This window comes from Cyrtonyx montezumae, unplaced genomic scaffold (genome assembly GCF_038088225.1).
Source record: "Cyrtonyx montezumae isolate F1298 unplaced genomic scaffold, pur_monq_1.0 scaffold_14, whole genome shotgun sequence".
Lineage (NCBI taxonomy): Eukaryota > Metazoa > Chordata > Aves > Galliformes > Odontophoridae > Cyrtonyx > Cyrtonyx montezumae.
In genome coordinates, this window is record NW_027071870.1 from 8541093 (window position 1) to 8558419 (window position 17327).

The following is a 17327-nucleotide window of genomic DNA, read 5'->3' on the forward strand; positions in this document are numbered from 1 at the left end:
TTTCATAATATTATGCAAATATTTCCTCTAACCAGCTATTGAGAGGTATTGACGTTTGCATGATAGAAGATTATTTTCAAGATGTTTGCATCATATCCGGTGACAAATTCATCATGCACAGCTATAAGGACTAGTCAGGAAATTGTAAATACATGGTCACACCCAATGCATTGAATTTAACTGTTAGAGTTTGCTCTCCTTTTAAAGGACGTTATTCGCATGGTTTTCTCTTTCCTCCTCACTCACCCCCTAAATAAACTCGAGCAAATTTGAGAAAATCTGCAAACAGATTTAATAGTGTTTTAAACAGGTAAACAAATAACAGTTTAAGGGCTCTTTTTTTCCAAAATAGCTCAGTTCTCTCTGATGTACTTCTGTATACTTCACAGCTTGCTTAGAATAAACAGTGCAGTAACAAAAGTGTACTGGAAAAAGAAAAGAATCTGGACCAGCATGTTCTCCTGTAGCACAGGCATGCTAAATGTGCGTGGCCAGCCAACCACCAAACTCTTTAGCCATGGAATGACCCACACTCTATGAACACTGGAATGCTGCACTGAACCATTTGCTCATGTTATGCTTTCTATACAACACAGACCAAAGAGCAAAGTGATTGCTGCTGCTCCCTGCAGTACCTAGGGCCACCTGTTCAACACTACTGATTTTTTCCTCTGGAGAGAAAATTATTACATTGCTTCCTGAGCTTTAATATGGCTCTTGAAGCAATACCAGAACAGTTCTAGAGGTACTTTTTCATCCTTACAGCAGTTTTGTGAATTAAAGGGTTGAGTCACCAGAATTTTCCATATGGGGACTCACATTGTGCATATGAGCTCAAGCTGCAAAATGAGAAATGCAGTATTAAGGGCTGCTAGTGAAAAAGCCATTTTCCATTGCATTTCAAAGACATCTTATGACAAGAACATGACTAAATCGTATTGCTCCAGGGAATAAGTTAAGTGACTTAATTTTCTCTTCCTACAGCTCTTATTTTCCAATTGCTGAAACAAACGAGAGGAGAGTTCTGGGAGAACAGATTCTTTTGGTAAACAATTTGAATCTGTTCCCTCTATTGCACGGTCTTGACTCACCTCCAGATGATCATACTTATTGTTGTTAGAGGAACAAAGGAACTCTACTTATGGACAAACGTTCCATTGCACCAGACACTATGCAAAGAGAGAAAAAGCTGATCCACACCACAGATAATTTACAATCTAAGCAGAACAGAAGAACAAATGGCTACAGAGTGCCAGGGGTGTTCAAGGAAACTGCACAGGTCATCACAATGAACTCTAATCTCAGATAACCAGCAGCGCAGCTGTTAAGTTCTTGGTAGGCATCACTGGAAAGGAATATTTAAGAAAGAATTCAAAGACAAAGTTACTCTAGCATTTGTGCAAACTTTTCTATGCTGTGGAGTCAGTGTGGAGGAAGGCATGAGATAATGAACTAACAGCACAGGCTAGTACAGTAATCAAACAGAAGTTCATCCCCACAGCAGAAGAATAGCCGGAATGAATGTTCACTCATACACAAACATTTGTTAGAGATACAGTCTAGAAAAAAAAATTAGGTGTGTTTTTTATAACTTGGTAAAAGAGCAGTCACATTTACCTCAGCAAAGAAAAGATAACATAAACAAGAAACTCAACTCACCTTGTATTCATACCATAATGCCAGTGCTTAGCCTGGAGGATGAAAACTTTGAATTTACTCACGCTGTTTACATAACATTATGAAACAAAAAAGAGCTAGAGCGAGATCAAGGCAGAATGAAATAAAAATACAATCTGGGAATTCAGCAGCTGAGTGTAAATGATTACCTCTGGTATCCATTCACAGGCAGAAATGGCCAGTAGTCCTAAGTTGGACCAGGCTTAGCACCCCTCTAGTTCCTGCAGTGAATGGTCACCATCAGATGCCGGACTCAGCAGCTGGCTTCCCTGACTACGGGAAATGTCAGGGAATCTTAATTGTAGGTTTTGCCATCAGTCTCTCCTATAATTATTTTCTTAATACTATAAGCATCGTAAAACTGAGGATGAAAGCACTGACAAGGAGTAGTACTTATCGAGGCCTCCATTAACCTGCATATAGGTGACATTTTCTTATCTGAATGGTGTCTGACTTCATTAGTGCTGTTGTTTACTCTGAAACACATGCCAGTGAAAGGACTGGATTTTAGCTTTGTGGTGGAACCATCACAACAACCGTTTGTGGTGCCAGTTTTTTACAAAAATTTGCAGAAGGCCTTCCTGACAAAACAAAAAACACAAGCTACAACCAAAAACTAAACAAAACACATACACTTAGGAGCATGAAATTATTGAGGACTTCCACCCTCACTATTTAATGAGAGGAATACAGCCACTCTTCTGCAAGGAAGGTTCAGAGCTACCTGTAGCCTTAGCATCCAAGCACACATACAGATCCTGAGAAGCCTCAGCACGCTCAGAACAGCCACATGGAGCCCATATGCTCTTTCCAGCTCTGTCTCTTGCTCGAGGCAGCTCTATCAGAGCCTTGCAATCAGGAACTCCCGTGTTTGTGATGATGCCATATCTGATTCCTTACTTCCTGAATATAAATAGTTTCATTCTGAAGAACAGCCAGTCAGATATTTATCATAATTCCATGTTGCTATATTTAAAAAAATAGATGCACTGTTTCTCATGCATAACTTTCAACAGGAAATATTTTCAGTTTGTGGCACCATAACTCCTACTGACCAATACAGCATTCATATCTTCTTCAGTGTGTATGTGATGATGGATATCCAATGTAGTATTGATCATTTAAAAATACCTGGGTGAAAAAATAACTGTTATGTATCAAAAGTATTTTGATTATTTTCTTTCTTGTGATTCATTGCTTATCAGGAAGTGACTACTGAATTTAGAGGATGCTTCAGCCGGTAATGCTACTTACAGCCTGTGAACAGAACTCCCATAATGGCAGTGGGTTTTGCAAAATGAAGCCTTAACTGTGTTACAGAAAGCAGCAAGTCCCACACGTCCTGTCATTTCGTTCCATTTTATTGATGGCCTACAATAAATAATTCTACTGAAATTTAAATTTTACAATTGCAAAAATATATTGAATTCCTGAACCATACCCAGTCAGGGCTGGTTTGTTTTACTTTTCCATCAGTTATTTTTTTTTGGTATGCACAAACTGGTCACAGAAAGGTTATCACTGGCAGCAGTGAGATTGAATTATGTACTTAACACAATTTCTTAAGTTACATTAAATTACACATTTGCTTAACTGCTCAAAAAAAATTAAAAATTAAAAAAATAAAAAATAAAAAAACCCTCCAGCAGCTTATGTTGCTATAAAAATGCCATGAAGTCGAGATGAGGGAGGTTTGAAACTTCTGTTGAAGAAAACTAATTGAACTGTAAATAAAAACAAAGTAACAAAAGGCATTTAAAAGAAATGTTGAAATGTGTGAAATGACTTTTCTACAGACTAGGTTTTTGTTTTATTTTATTTAAACTAAAAAAAAAAAACTAAACCCATTTTAAACTGTTTTCTTAACTAAAGAACATCATAATTTCCCTTGGCAGTAAAGATTTTCTTCTCAGGTCTGCACGCTGAACTTCAACCTGAGCTGCCTCTAGGAAGTTATGCAGATGATCATAGTGAGGACCTACAGTTCTGAATGCAGAGGTTGGACATAGGCTGCCCTCTAAGAACACTTTGAGACTGTATTATTATTTTACATCTTTTAGGAAGGAAAATTCCATCAGAGTAATTGATTTTATTCATTCTTTTCCTTTAGCTGTAACGACAGCAAGTATTAGTTGATTCACAAACATTACACCTTCAATTACTGGTATTTGAACACATAAATACAATTGCATTCTTTGGAACCTGTGATTTTTTTTTTTTCTGCTAGAGAGTGAAAGGTGGAGATGGTTATTCTCTTGTGTGGACTTTGAAAGGTTTTTGTTACACATTTCTCCATAATCAGAAACGGTGGTAGAAGGTCTCATAGAACACACGTCAAAATAAACAGTTTTAATCTCCCCATAGAGTGACAGAAGCTATTCACATGTATTAAGAGGGGAACATGCTGTGTGGCAGCAGATGCATCAGCTAAGTCCTTTAAGAATTTTATGAAAAAAAACAACCCCAACTGTGGTACTTTTGAAAGAAAATAGTGACAGCCCACTCAGCTACAGGTGTGTGCTGGCTTTAGTCTCCCTTCGTTGTTAAGCAGGTGTACCTTTTACATCTCTTCCTATTTACTTCCTAACTTCCCAATAATATGCTAACAATTTGGATAATTTAACAAAAAAGTCGTTATTACTGGTGAATGCTTTCAAGTGCAGCTTACTTGCTTTTCCTAACTTTTGGGATGTGCAAATACAAACTTTGCATTTTAAGATAACACTGACTATAAAGAAAAGATCCAAATCCAGATCTTCAGCCTGACTCAGTCAAATGGCCAGCTAGAAACTGAGAGTGAGGCAGTGGCAATGCATGCTGTTTTGAAGTCAGAACTAACAGTCATGTTTGGTTATACAGCATTTCTTAAGAAAAGCATCTTGTACTTCACTAGCAGATAATGCAGCACGTTATTAAGTGATTACAGCGGTGCTTTTGAACTATGCTGCATAAATCATGAGTAAACAGTAAATGAAATTCATATATGAAAACACAGTTCTATTCCAGATTTGTTATACCTTTCAAAAATAAACATTATTACTTCCCTGTAAGTTAGGAACAACAAAATACACACCTCTCTCTCAAGCTTCCCTAGCATATGTCATATACAAGCTTAAGGTGCACAGGAAATGTAACCTAGAATCACTGTTAAGTTTTCAAAGCCCTTTCCAGACAGGTTTAAAATTTGGCTTTTAGAAATCCAATTGGAATTCTTGACTTCATCCTGTGCTGATGTCACTTATAAAGATCTCACAACAGCTGGTGGAAATAATCAATATAATATAGAAAGAGCTGCATCCGGAAGCAAAGGTTAACCGGTTGGAAAGAAAAACATTTTTTCTTTTCATGGAAATAGATGCAGTCCTCTATGTCATTCTGTATCATTTCTGTTTAGTCATGACTCAGATGCTAGTATATTGCTTTCATTCTAACATTGTACATATAATAGCAATCAAAGCACATTTTTCTACTTCAGTTATAGGTTTAATGTAGGGAAAGTGCCCTAAATATTCAAATCAGTATTGTTTATGCTTTTTGTATGATATTTACAGACATTTTAGTTGTAAATAAAAATTAGAAAAAATAATAGATTAAAATTCATGTTCATATAAAGTTACACAAAGAATTTTATTTGAAAACAAAATGAGTAGTACAGATGAGAACTAGAGAAGATGTTACATGTAACTAAGAAGCTGCACACTTCTATTAGTTGAATATTTCCTTCTGAATAATTTCAACTTCTTTTAAGCTTTTAGGCTTTTTTCTTGGAAAGACAAGTGTAGAGAAAGAGAAAAGGAGGAAAGAGGCAGTGTCTGAGAAGCAGTCCTTACTCATTTGCAATGTAGATAACTTTGTGCTTCTCAATTACATCTATGTCATGCTCCAGTTGCTTCATCTGTAATTCCAGCTTTTCTTTATGCAGCTTCTTGCGCATAGTGTCTATTTCTACTGAGAGATGCTGAAATTCGTGATACACTTTCTCCCAGTTCTTTTTCAGCCCCTAGTGCCATTACAAGAAAAGGAAACACATGAGAAAAATGTAATTAATTAAAAAAGACACACACTTAAATCACTTTTCTTTACCTTTTTGGTAAAATTGCCTTCAATGAAGTGCCACTGAAATGTTAAAATAATATAAATACACAGGCAAAGTTTAATAATCTTAAATAATTGGACAAAATTAATTAAATGTGTTGAAGCCAAGGCAGATGCAACAAAAATAATTTTTATTCATTTTGATGCAACATAAAGAATGGTTTTCAAAAAATACCCCTGTGCTTTGGAGAGAAAAATTCAGTCTTTTAGAGGCAATAACCAAACAAGAATAAAACAAGTGAATGGAGGAGGAGCTATAAAGATACTAAGTTGAAGAAAGTGTATCAGTGTGATACAGTCATCAACAGTCAACTCCACACCCTATCAGTAATTCAAGGAAGATTCTACATTTCATTCCCAGTCCTCTGCATCTTCAAGAAAAACTGCACCAGGTTAATAGATTGACTATTCCTTATTGTATGTAAGAGACTTCCTATATTGTCAGTCTACAGGCAGTTAACGTTGACTGCTCAATTGCATCTAATTATGTTATGTTTACTGAGGAACTACAAGGACTCATAAAAACTGCCTCAAAACTCATCACTCAATTCACTGCTTTTCTCAAAAAAGCACTTCTCCCATAAACAGTAACCTGGCTACTGCAGATACCCCTACAGAACATACGGTGCAACTGAACAATGCTTGAAACTCAAGCCCAAATTCAATGGAAGTTTCACTCAGTTTACACCATCAGCAGCATCAGACCCTCCTAAGGCCATGGACACCTAGCTGATCCCAAAATATTTAAACTTTTATGAGCTACTTTAAATAAATTCCAAATAATTTCATTCTCTGCCTAATTTACATCTACAATAACATCCACAAGCCACTTCTTTATTGTTTGAGCTAAAAAAACCTAAAAACTACATTTTAATATGAACTAATATATTACTGATTCAAAGTAGTGTATTTATTGCACAGAAATTCATAGTTCTTGTATATTCTTATTAAGCATCTACTGCTGCCATAAAGGTTATTCCAACAACCTTCATATAAAGATACCTATGTGAATGTAAAAAACCCCATCTCAACACATTCAACTAAGAGCAACATACAAGCCAATATTTACTGTCAAATAATGCTACTTGTCTTTGTAATCCAAGTCTGTGAAGTACTTAAGTCTGTGAAGTTCAGAGTCATCCAAGCATAAGGTGCTATTTACAAACACACAGCCATGAAAATAGAGTTTTTTTTTCTGAAATTTTCAGAGTCATCAACAACTTCCTTTTTCAGAAATTCTTCTTTCTTTACATTAGTGAAAACCGGTTTGGAAATCAGTGAAAACACTTTAGAACATCCACTCATCAGAACTTACTCTGTCGTTGTAGAGAGATCAAAAGCAGATTATCATAACCTCTGTTAGAATCTCCCTCACTGTCCCTCCAACAGCAATGCAATATTCTGGCCACTATTGCTCTGGGCTAGATCACGAACTGAATATCTATAGAAGTGATACTAAAACGTGCTGGATTGGTGAGAAATATGGACTGCATTTATCCACATTTATTTTATTCTCATAAAATCCTAACCAAACTGAGAGAGCTTTAAACTAGCTGTGATGGGGGAAGGGGATAAAACAGGGCTCACCAGTAAAGAGCCTAAGGAGGCTGTGCTGGAGAAAGGGGTGAGGCAGATATCTCAGCTGAAGTGCATCTATACCAATGCACACAGCATGGGCAATAAACAAGAAGAGCTTGAAGCCATTGTGAGGCAGGCTAACTATGACCTTGTGGCTATTAAAGAAACATGGTGGGACCTCTCCCATGACTGGAATACTGGGATTGATGGCTACAAGCTCTTCAGAAGGGATAGACAGGGAAGAAAGGGTGGTGGCATAGCTCTCTATATCAAAGAGTGTTTTGATGTTGAAGAGCTTGAGGTTGGAAATGACAAAGTAGAGTCCCTATGGATAAGGATCAGGGGGATAGTCTTTAGGAGTGACATCGTGGTGGGGGTCTGTTATAGACCACCTAGTCAGGATGAAGAAATAGATGAGGTGTTCTATAAACAACTCGTAGATGTTGCACGATGGCCAGCACTCGTTCTCATGGGGGACTTCAACTTCTCTGACATATGCTGGAAATACAATACTGCGCAGAGGAAGCAGTCCTTTTGATTTCTAGAGTGTGTGGATGATTGCTTCCTGACACAGCTGGTGCAAGAGCCTACCAGGGGAGATGCCTTGCTGGACCTACTTTTCACTAACAGGGAAGGACTAGTAGGAGATGTGAAGGTTGGAGATTGTCTTGGCCAGAGTGACCATGAAATGGTGGAGTTTGCTATTCTGGGTGACATCAAGAGGGTGACTAGCAAAACTGATACCTTGGACTTCCGGAGGGCAGACTTTGACCTGTTCAGGACACTTGTTGCAAGGGTCCCTTGGGACTTGCTCCTGAGGGGTAAAGGGGTCCAGGAAGCCTGGATGCTCCTCAAGATGGAAATCTTAAAGGCACAGGAGCAGGCTGTCCCGGAGTCCCGTAAGTCAAGCTGGAGGTGAAAAAGACCAGTGTGGATGAACCGGGAACTTCTGTTGAGACTCCGAGAGAAAAAGAGAGTCTATGTCCTCTGGAAGATGGGACAGGCTACCTGGGGTGACTACAGAGAACTGGCCAAGATTTGCAGGCAGAAAGTTAGAAATGCTAAAGCCCAGCTTGAACTTAGACTGGCTACTGCTGTAAAGGAGAACAGGAAACCCTTTTACAAATATATTAACAGCAAGAGAAAAACTAAGGAAAATTTATCTCCTTTACTCGACGAGGCAGGGAATGTAACCACAGATGATAAGGAAAAGGCTGAGGTTCTCAATGCCTTCTTCACATCTGTCTTTAATAGACAGAGCAGTTTTCCACAGGGTACTTGCCCTGACCTGGAAGTTCGGGACGGGGCGCATAATGCACCCCCTGTGATCCAAGCAGAGACGGTCAGAGATCTACTCCTCCATCTGAACTGCCACAAGTCCATGCGGCCAGATGGGATCCACCCAAGGGTGCTGAGGGAGCTAGCAGAGGTGACTGCCAAGCCACTTTCTGCCATCTATCAGCATTCCTGGTTATCTGGAGAGGTCCCACAAGATTGGAGGCTTGCCGATGTGACTCCCATCTACAAGAAAGGCCATAAGGAAGACCCGGGGAACTACAGGCCTGTCAGCCTGACCTCGGTATCAGGGAAAGTTATGGAGCAGATGATCTTGAGGGAAATCACACGACACGTGCATGGCAACAAGGGGATCAGACCCAGCCAGCACGGGTTCACCAAGGGCAGGTCGTGCTTGTCCAACCTCATCTCCTTCTATGACTGGGTGACCAGACAGGTAGATGAGGGAAAGGCTGTTGATGTAGTCTACCTGGACTTCAGCAAGGCCTTCGACACGGTCTCCCACAGTATTCTCCTGAGGAAACTGGCGGCCCGTGGTGTGGACAGGTTCACTCTTCTCTGGGTGGAGAACTGGCTGGAGGGCCGTGCCCAGAGGGTAGTGGTTAATGGAGTTAAGTCCAGCTGGCGTCCTGTTACGAGTGGTGTCCCCCAAGGGTCAGTTTTGGGGCCCATCTTGTTTAATATCTTTATTGATGACCTAGATGAGGGAATTGAGTGTACCCTCAGTAAGTTTGCGGATGACACCAAGTTGGGAGGATGTGTCAAACTGCCTGAGGGTAGGGAGGCCCTTCAGAGGGATTTGGATAGGCTGAACAGCTGGGCTGAGCTCAATGGGATGAGGTTCAATAAGACCAAGTGCCGGGTCCTGCACTTTGGCCATAATAACCCCATGCAATGCTATAGGCTTGGGGCAGAATGGCTTGAAGAATGTAGAGAGGAAAAGGACCTGGGGGTGTTGGTTGATGCTCGGCTTAACATGAGCCGGCAGTGTGCCCAGGTGGCCAAGAAGGCCAACAGCATCCTGGCCTGTATTAGAAATAGTGTAGCCAGCAGGAGCAGGGAGGTGATCATCCCCCTGTACTCAGCTCTGGTACGGCTGCACCTCGAGTACTGTGTTCAGTTTTGGGCCCCTCACTACAAGAAGGACATTGAGGCCCTGGAGCGTGTTCAGAGAAGGGCAACAAAACTGGTGAGGGGTCTGGAGCACAAGTCTTATGAGGAGCGGCTGAGGGAGCTGGGATTGTTTAGTCTGGAGAAGAGGAGGCTCAGAGGAGACCTTATTGCACTCTACCACTTCCTGAAGGGGGGTTGTGGTGAGGAGGGGGTGGGCCTCTTCTCCCTGATAAATAATGACAGGACGAGAGGGAATGGCCACAAGTTGCGCCGGGGAAGATTTAGATTAGTCCTGAGGAAACATTTTTTCTCTGAAAGAGTGGTCAGGCACTGGAATGGCCTGCCTAGGGAGGTGGTTGAGGCACCATCCCTAGCGCTGTTCAAGAAGTGTTTAGATGAAGTGCTAAGGGATTTGATTTAGTAGTTGGGTAGGGATAGTGATAGGAGGATGGTTGGACTAGATGATCTTGTAGGTCCTTTCCAATTTTATGAACCTACGAACCTATGAACCAAACTAGGCATAATGGAAAGAGAATTAAAAAATGTTGGGGCAAACAATTTTTTTTTTTTTGTAATTTCATAAGCCTTAATTTTGTTCTCAGACATCTATTGCCACCTATTCTCTCAAATCAGATAGTGCATTTGTGTTCAATAGCTATGTCAGTTATTTTAAAAGACAGGATTTCCCACACGTCCACAGCTGAGCACTGGGTAGGAGTCACATACTCTGGGGACACTAATTCCTCCTGACAGTATAACTGTGTAAGTAATCTGACCCATGTATGAGCAAACATCACAATAAATACCATTCAAGAACTGGATACGATTTTTTAAATGTTTCTTTTCTCTTTCTCTTCTATTTCTCTACTTCTTTTTATGGTATTATTTCATTTTAGAAAGGATTGTGCAATAGAAACTTTCTGAGAAACAGTATCTTAGGCATCTTGACAGAATTTTCCAGCACAACTACATCACAGTTTACTGCTATTCTCTGTTTTTGCAGCATTCAAAAGCATTGAAACAACCTTATGTTTTAGCCAGTGAGGTCACAAGATGAACACAGAAACTTCCACCAAGTGTAGCAATGATACTATACCTCAGAAAAAAACAGGACTGCTATAAAAATGTTTTTTTTTTTTTAATGACTGACAAGTAGAGAGTCAGAACTGCCTGCAGATCCACACGTGTGATTTTTTTGCATTTCTTTAAGCTTCACTGAAATTCTAAGGCATTGAAGAAGATCCAAATCTGACAGAATTGGGAACTAGATCGATCAGCTCCCTTCAGATTAATTTACAACTGTTCTACAGCTCCATCTAGTGAAAAAGGAGGCACTCATTTGCTTTGCTTAAAAATCTAATGCACTTTTATAATTCATATGGACTTACACTGTCTTATTAATTTTACATGCATATTACTAATTACACTAAATCAAAATACGCACCTGCAGAAGACATTTCCTTTCTTCATCAGATAGCTGTTTCATGGCGTTTTTCTTGAGATGCTCCAAAACATAGTTTTCATATTCTTCCTGAGCTTTCTTCATTTCTTCACTTCTCCGGATTACATATTTTGGTGTAACACCATAATCCTATAAAGGCAAGGGAAAGTCCCTTAATACGCTTTTAAGAATAAAGCAATACATACCTGTCACATATAGTACTACACATTTAGAAAGACAGTTTGAAATGGAATTTTGTGCCACTGAACAATAGAAACTTAAATCACCATGTTCTTAGAAGCAGCAAATGTGATCCTCTTTGTAGTCTGAGGAAAACTAACAATTTTTCATTTTTTAATAACATCAGAAGACAATTCAGAAACCAAAACGTTTATTTATACAAACTAATGCTTGAGTGAAGAGTCTAAAATTTGTTAATGACAGCAGGCTATTTTAAATTTTCTTACGTGATGTCAAGTTCTCCTGTCCACATTCCTTGGATACTTTCTTTGAAAGGCCTTCCTCAATGTTTTCTACTAAAACACTGGATACCGAAGATTTTGCACAACATTAACTAGAGATACATTACAGACTATCTTATAATGGCTGTGGCAGATATGTGTTTCTGAGAGGAAGAATCTTTTCTGAATATCCCAGATGTGCTTGGGAAACACACAGAACGTACCTTCTTTCAACCAAATGCGAAATGATTCACAGATCTTTCAGTGCTGAGTACTACTCTTCATTATGTTAGCCAAGCAAAGGTTCTGCAAGGACTGTTGCTTTGTTTTTCTGCATCTTCCCTGTCATAAAATCATGTCTCTTTTTGCATAACACTCAGTTATGAATGACCTGCTCTTGTCCTTCTCACATTCTCACTCCCATTACCCTTACCTATATACTTGCCACACTGATCTGTGTTCTTTCATTGAACTGTAAACTTTTATTACCACACTTCAGCTAAAACATCTCTCAGAAGGTTAGCAGGGCTGTTGACTATAGTGTCCTCACCCCACTTTGCTTAATGGACATTATCTCTCCACCAGCACCTTGGAAAGACCGTTGCATGAGCAGGAGCTGAAGAAAGCAGCTCTATGAGTCCCTATTAGATACTCAGTGAGTTCCCAGAGCAACACATGACACATCTGTTACTGGTTCAGCAGCATTCTGCCAAATTTTTGCTGAGAGCATAGCAAGTGAATACAGAGCAAAGGCAAGGCAGAACTCTACTGCACATGATTTCTCTTTGATGAATTTCATAGCTCTACCACAAGCAACAGTAGTATCTAAACATCTCAAAAAAAATAATAATCTTAAACATTTAATAGGAGAATGAAATAGAGAATCTCAAGTAAGCACCACTATCAGTACCAGTACTTTCACTGTAATTTAACGAAACTTACCTTTTTTTTCATATATTTTGGAACAAGTCCTGAAGTATCAAGCAAGTATTTGTCTCCCTGTCTTCTATCAACATAAATATGTTGAGGCTTTTTAGGCAATCCTTTGATAGCAGCAACTGCATTTGTTTTTATAAAATTCTTTTTACTCTGAATTCCCATAACCGGGCGATCTGTCCTCCGTGGTACTGACAATGCAGGCAATTTCTTACTCTCCTGTTCTTTTTCTCCTGTGAATTGAGCATGTAAACATTCTCAGCAATAACCTCAAATAGCTTTGCAGTTAAAAAAGTGAAAAATTATGCACAAAACTACACAGAAGTAGAAAGCAGCTGTAACTACACTGAAAGGATTGACTGGGATTGTACTGTAAACTGGGAAAGTACTATAATGCAAACTAATATGCTTGCTGGGAATAATTGAAGCTTACGTAGCTTAGGAAATCCTATGTTATTTTGTAGATAAGTTTTCTGAATAAATGCCACTCATTAACTCTAAACTGTAGTAGCACAGGACTTATTTCAAATCTAATTGAAATTGCTTTTACCAGAGGTGCTCAGTGTCAGGACTCGGAGCACACCATTAGGCCCTACTGGTCCCAGCCAGCATCATCTAGCGTGCCTCATTTCAGCCCAGCCCTGGGCTGTCCGTCCCTAGCTCATCTAGCTCTCAGGTGTGCCTGCCCTTAGCCATCTCCTGAAGTGCCACGTGGAATCAGTGAATGGACCCGGGCCACTACCCTGTCTTGCCTGACATTCACTAGGCCACTGACAATGCTCATTTTCATCACTGCCCTGCTCTGCTTTCATGCCTCTGCTGTGCTGGGCCTGCTCCCGTTGGAGAGGGCATTTTTAGGTCACCCTTAATTCCTGGCCTCCCTTACTGAGCAGCCCTGCTCCTGCTCTTCCATAATATTGCTTCTTACCATCCCTTCTCCAAAGAATGCAGGAACCCTTCCTTTTTAGTGTAATCATCTCTCCAAGACACCAACAGAACAATGGTAGTCTCTGGAGTAGTGTCAATTCAGTTGAGTGATGAAAGACAATTCATTTCCCACCATATCTATCTCCCAACAGATAGAACTCCAACTTAGGGTCATTAATATGTAAGAGTACATTCCTACAACAGCTGTCTTCCTGATGCTGACCCCATGAACTTGTGCTTTTTTGAAAGCTTGCCTTAATTTAGTACTGTAGAACATCGACTTAAATCTGTTTCTCTAAGGACATCATTTTGGAAAGAGAATCTCTGAAGCTTCTCAGCGAGCACTTGCTCACCTTTATCTGCATAACACTGGTGCACATTTTGGGAGCACTCGCTTCTTCCGTGGCCAGTAATGTAGTTTGGTTAAAATGAATGCCAGAAACCAGTAATACAACCAGATGCAGTGGAAGATTAGGAAACATACCCTTTTTAAGGAATTACTAAGTAATTAAACTCTCTGAGAATGACATTATCCTAGACTTTAGGGAAAAAAAAATTCAACCTTTCTGCTTTGTCTTTGCAATCTACTTTTTAACTACATAGATAAAATCCAATTTTCAAGACGGCATAGGAATTGTAAAAAAAAAAGCCATCATCCCACACAGGTGATAAATGGTTAAGTTCCAAGTGAATAAAGGTTTAATGCCTCAGGCAATATGGATGATCAGAACTTTAAGGCAGGTTTTGGTCCCTGATGTCTTGTAGGTATCTTAGGTGATTTTTACAAGAAGTCATCTCTTTCAGGATAACTGAACATTAAAAACAGTGTAAGTTTTCTGAGGTAGGTATGAAACTTCATTCAACAAAAGTATAAGAACTTTCTGAGTTAAAGATGTAGGTTGTTCTCAGGATCTGTTAGGATCTGAGCAATGAGATTACTGGTCTGAATGGTAGCTATGACCTGTCAGAGTCTATCTGAGGCTACAGTACAATTATAAGTGCAAACACACAAGAATGTGTTGTTTTTAATGAAGTCCTGTATTAGCAAGTTGAAATAAAAAGATTATAAGGTGCTTTTATGAGAAAAAAGGAGCAGAGTGCTGAATGTCAAAACATTGCCAGTTTGTAGTAGTCAAAGGAAATTTTGCAATGGAAGTACTTAAAAGGAACATTACGGAACTACTCCAAGTTATTGGTGAATAAACGTCCTTTCCTGTGCTCATCTAAAACATGAGTGCAGCAATTCAACAAGTTCTTGAACTTGACAGCATTAATGATCAGGTACCATGAAGCACTGCATTCCAGCATACTGAATGTTGTTCAGTTATCCTGAAAGAGATGACTTCTTGTAAAAATCACCTAGGATACCTACAAGACATCAGGGACCAAAACCTGCCTTAAGGTTCTGATCATCCATATTGCCTGAGGCATTAAACCTCCACAGGCTCCTGTCAGAACTTGTATTTTCAATGCTAAAGTCATTTGCATGTACCACACATGTTTTGGTGCTGACTCACATGTTCTCTTAGATGGAATTTTTTTAACACAGTACTTTAAACTCTTCTGTATTTTTTTTTACCAGGCTAAAAACAATTTCAAGCTAAAACTTTATAATTCAATTACAAATTCTGACAGCAATGTACTTACAACTCCAGCAGTCCTGGAGTCATTGCAGCCTTGCAGAACAGGCCCTGAAGCTGAACATATGAACTTGGTATACCCAGAATTATGAATTGTGCCTGAAGATACAATGATGGAAAAACTGGCTTTTTACATTAAAATATTCCAATTTTCTCATTACTGTGATATGCAGCTCTCCAAAAAGAGTTCTACACTTTGGACAGTGCCAGTCAGTTTAACACCATAGGGTTAAAAGCCAACAGGGAATGCTGAAAAGCTGTATGTTGGTGATGATCAAGACAAACACAAATATTTACCTTTGCATCTTCAAGCATTACAATTAGTTCACTTTAGTATGCCTGCTAATATGATATACTTGAATACTGAAGATCAGCTGCAGGAAAGAATGTCATACAAATCTAAATTATGTAATTAAACTGAGATATCAGGAGGACAGGAACTGGAACGGACACATCTTCAATCTTTGAAGAGCTGCAGCTGAAAAGGAGCAGGCTTTTCACGTGATCGGTGCATGCACTCACTTGCTGGGAACGTGGGCTCCTTGGAATGTTTCTTCAGGAAGTTTTTTGGAGATGGCACTGCAACTTTTGCTGGCCCCATAGTTTTGCACTGCGCTTTATTTTGCTCTCTTTCAAGTTTCACAGACTGACTAAATGTCGATATATACCTTTGATGGGAAAAGATAGGCATGAAGAAGTCAAAGGTCAGAAAAGGTCACAGCAAAAGACCAAGCTATTTGGTTTTGTGCCTTCCCAAAGGCCAACGTGCCATAACCTCCCCACTGTGCCTCATACACGTAAGCTTCAGTGCCCTGCCGGAACATCTTTATATCCCCGCGTACCTCGGGGGTTTGACGGGCTTCTCCTGCAGCCGGGGTAGGAGGTTATAGATGCTCTCCTGGGCCGCCATCATCCGCCCGCTGCCACCTCCCACCCGCCGCCTCAGGCCGCCTGCCTGTTACCAAGGGAACGCGTTGCTAGGCAACGGCGCAACGAGGGGCGGGGCTAAGCCCTTCTCTGTTCCTCCCCTTCTTTGGCGTGAGGCAACCGCCGGGCGGACGTAACGCACCTCGCAGCAGCGCAAGCGCATTTGGCGTAGCTGAAGCCGGCGGGGCCGCGCGTGCGCGGTGCGGGCGGCGGAGGCGGTGAGGCTGTGGGCGCGTGCGGTACCTGAGGGCCCCGCCCCGCCTCGCCGGTACGTGGGCGCTGAGGGGCGCCTGTGGGGAGCAGGGCTGGACCGCGGAGCGGGGCAGGGCGGGGCTGGCTGGCTGGCTGGCTGGCTCCGCGGTGTCCGGCTCAGCCCTTGTTTTGCGATCCGTCCGTCCCCGAGCTGCCTTCCGCGCTTCGGCGCCTCGGTGGTGTCGGGCTGGCGGGGCCGCGCCGTTCGGGGCCGCGCTTCCTCAGCAGTGCCCGCGTGGCGGCCGCTGTGCTGCGTTCCGCCGTGCGGTCGGATCGGGGCTCCCTTTGTTCTGTTCTGTTTTGCAGATCTCACGCGCTGGGATACGAGCTTGGTCCCTTCCCGCAGATGAGCAAGGCTCCTAAAGATGTTTGAATGCCCGCGGATGTTCTGGAAAGCTATAGGAGGTGTCTGAATGCCACAGGGTGGGAAATGCCACGGCAGCTCGGATCTGTCCCCTGAACGTTTCTGCTTCCTGTGCTGTACGGTTTTGTCTGAGCTGCACAGCTGCTCATATGGTTTGTAAGTGACACTTCCCTCTGCGCCACTTGTGGCTGGTGTGGTTGCTCATCTGCTGCTGTGCCCGGCATTTACACTTGGTAACTAGGAGGGCTGTCTCACCCTCCTTCAAGGTTTTTGCAGAAGCGAGGTGCAGGGGCTGATTTCACTCACATATGTGCCTTCTTTTTCCAGTACCCCCTCAGGCTGTTGGTCTGTGACGAGGTTGAAGTTAGTTTACTTTAGGATTTTTTTTTCTCTACGCAAAAGTTCTGAGAAAAGTCAAAGGGGATTTTTTTTTTTTTTTTGTATTGAAAGTTTTCAAGTATGATAATTATTTGCCTTGATCTACCTTGAGTTCTCCAACAGCTACAAACCACCCCTGATTTGTCTGGTCTCTGGATTTTAACCATACTTTGTGTTTTTGCAGGCTCCGTATCTATACTGGTCTATGGCCAGTTTTCGCTATAACTCCTGTCATCGTTAAT

The 17327-nt window shown here is 41.0% G+C and overlaps 1 protein-coding gene across 1 annotated transcript; it reads right to left on the reverse strand.

Annotated features, from left to right (window-relative positions):
- Positions 1-5312: 5312 nt before the first annotated feature.
- ENKUR (enkurin, TRPC channel interacting protein) lies at positions 5313-16074 on the reverse strand. Its single transcript, XM_065731577.1, has 5 exons — positions 16007-16074; positions 15687-15832; positions 12604-12830; positions 11204-11350; positions 5313-5677 (listed from the first exon to the last, which is right to left on the reverse strand). The coding sequence occupies exons 1-5, from the start codon at positions 16072-16074 to the stop codon at positions 5504-5506; spliced, it is 762 nt and encodes a 253-aa protein (XP_065587649.1). The 3' UTR covers positions 5313-5503.
- Positions 16075-17327: the final 1253 nt, after the last annotated feature.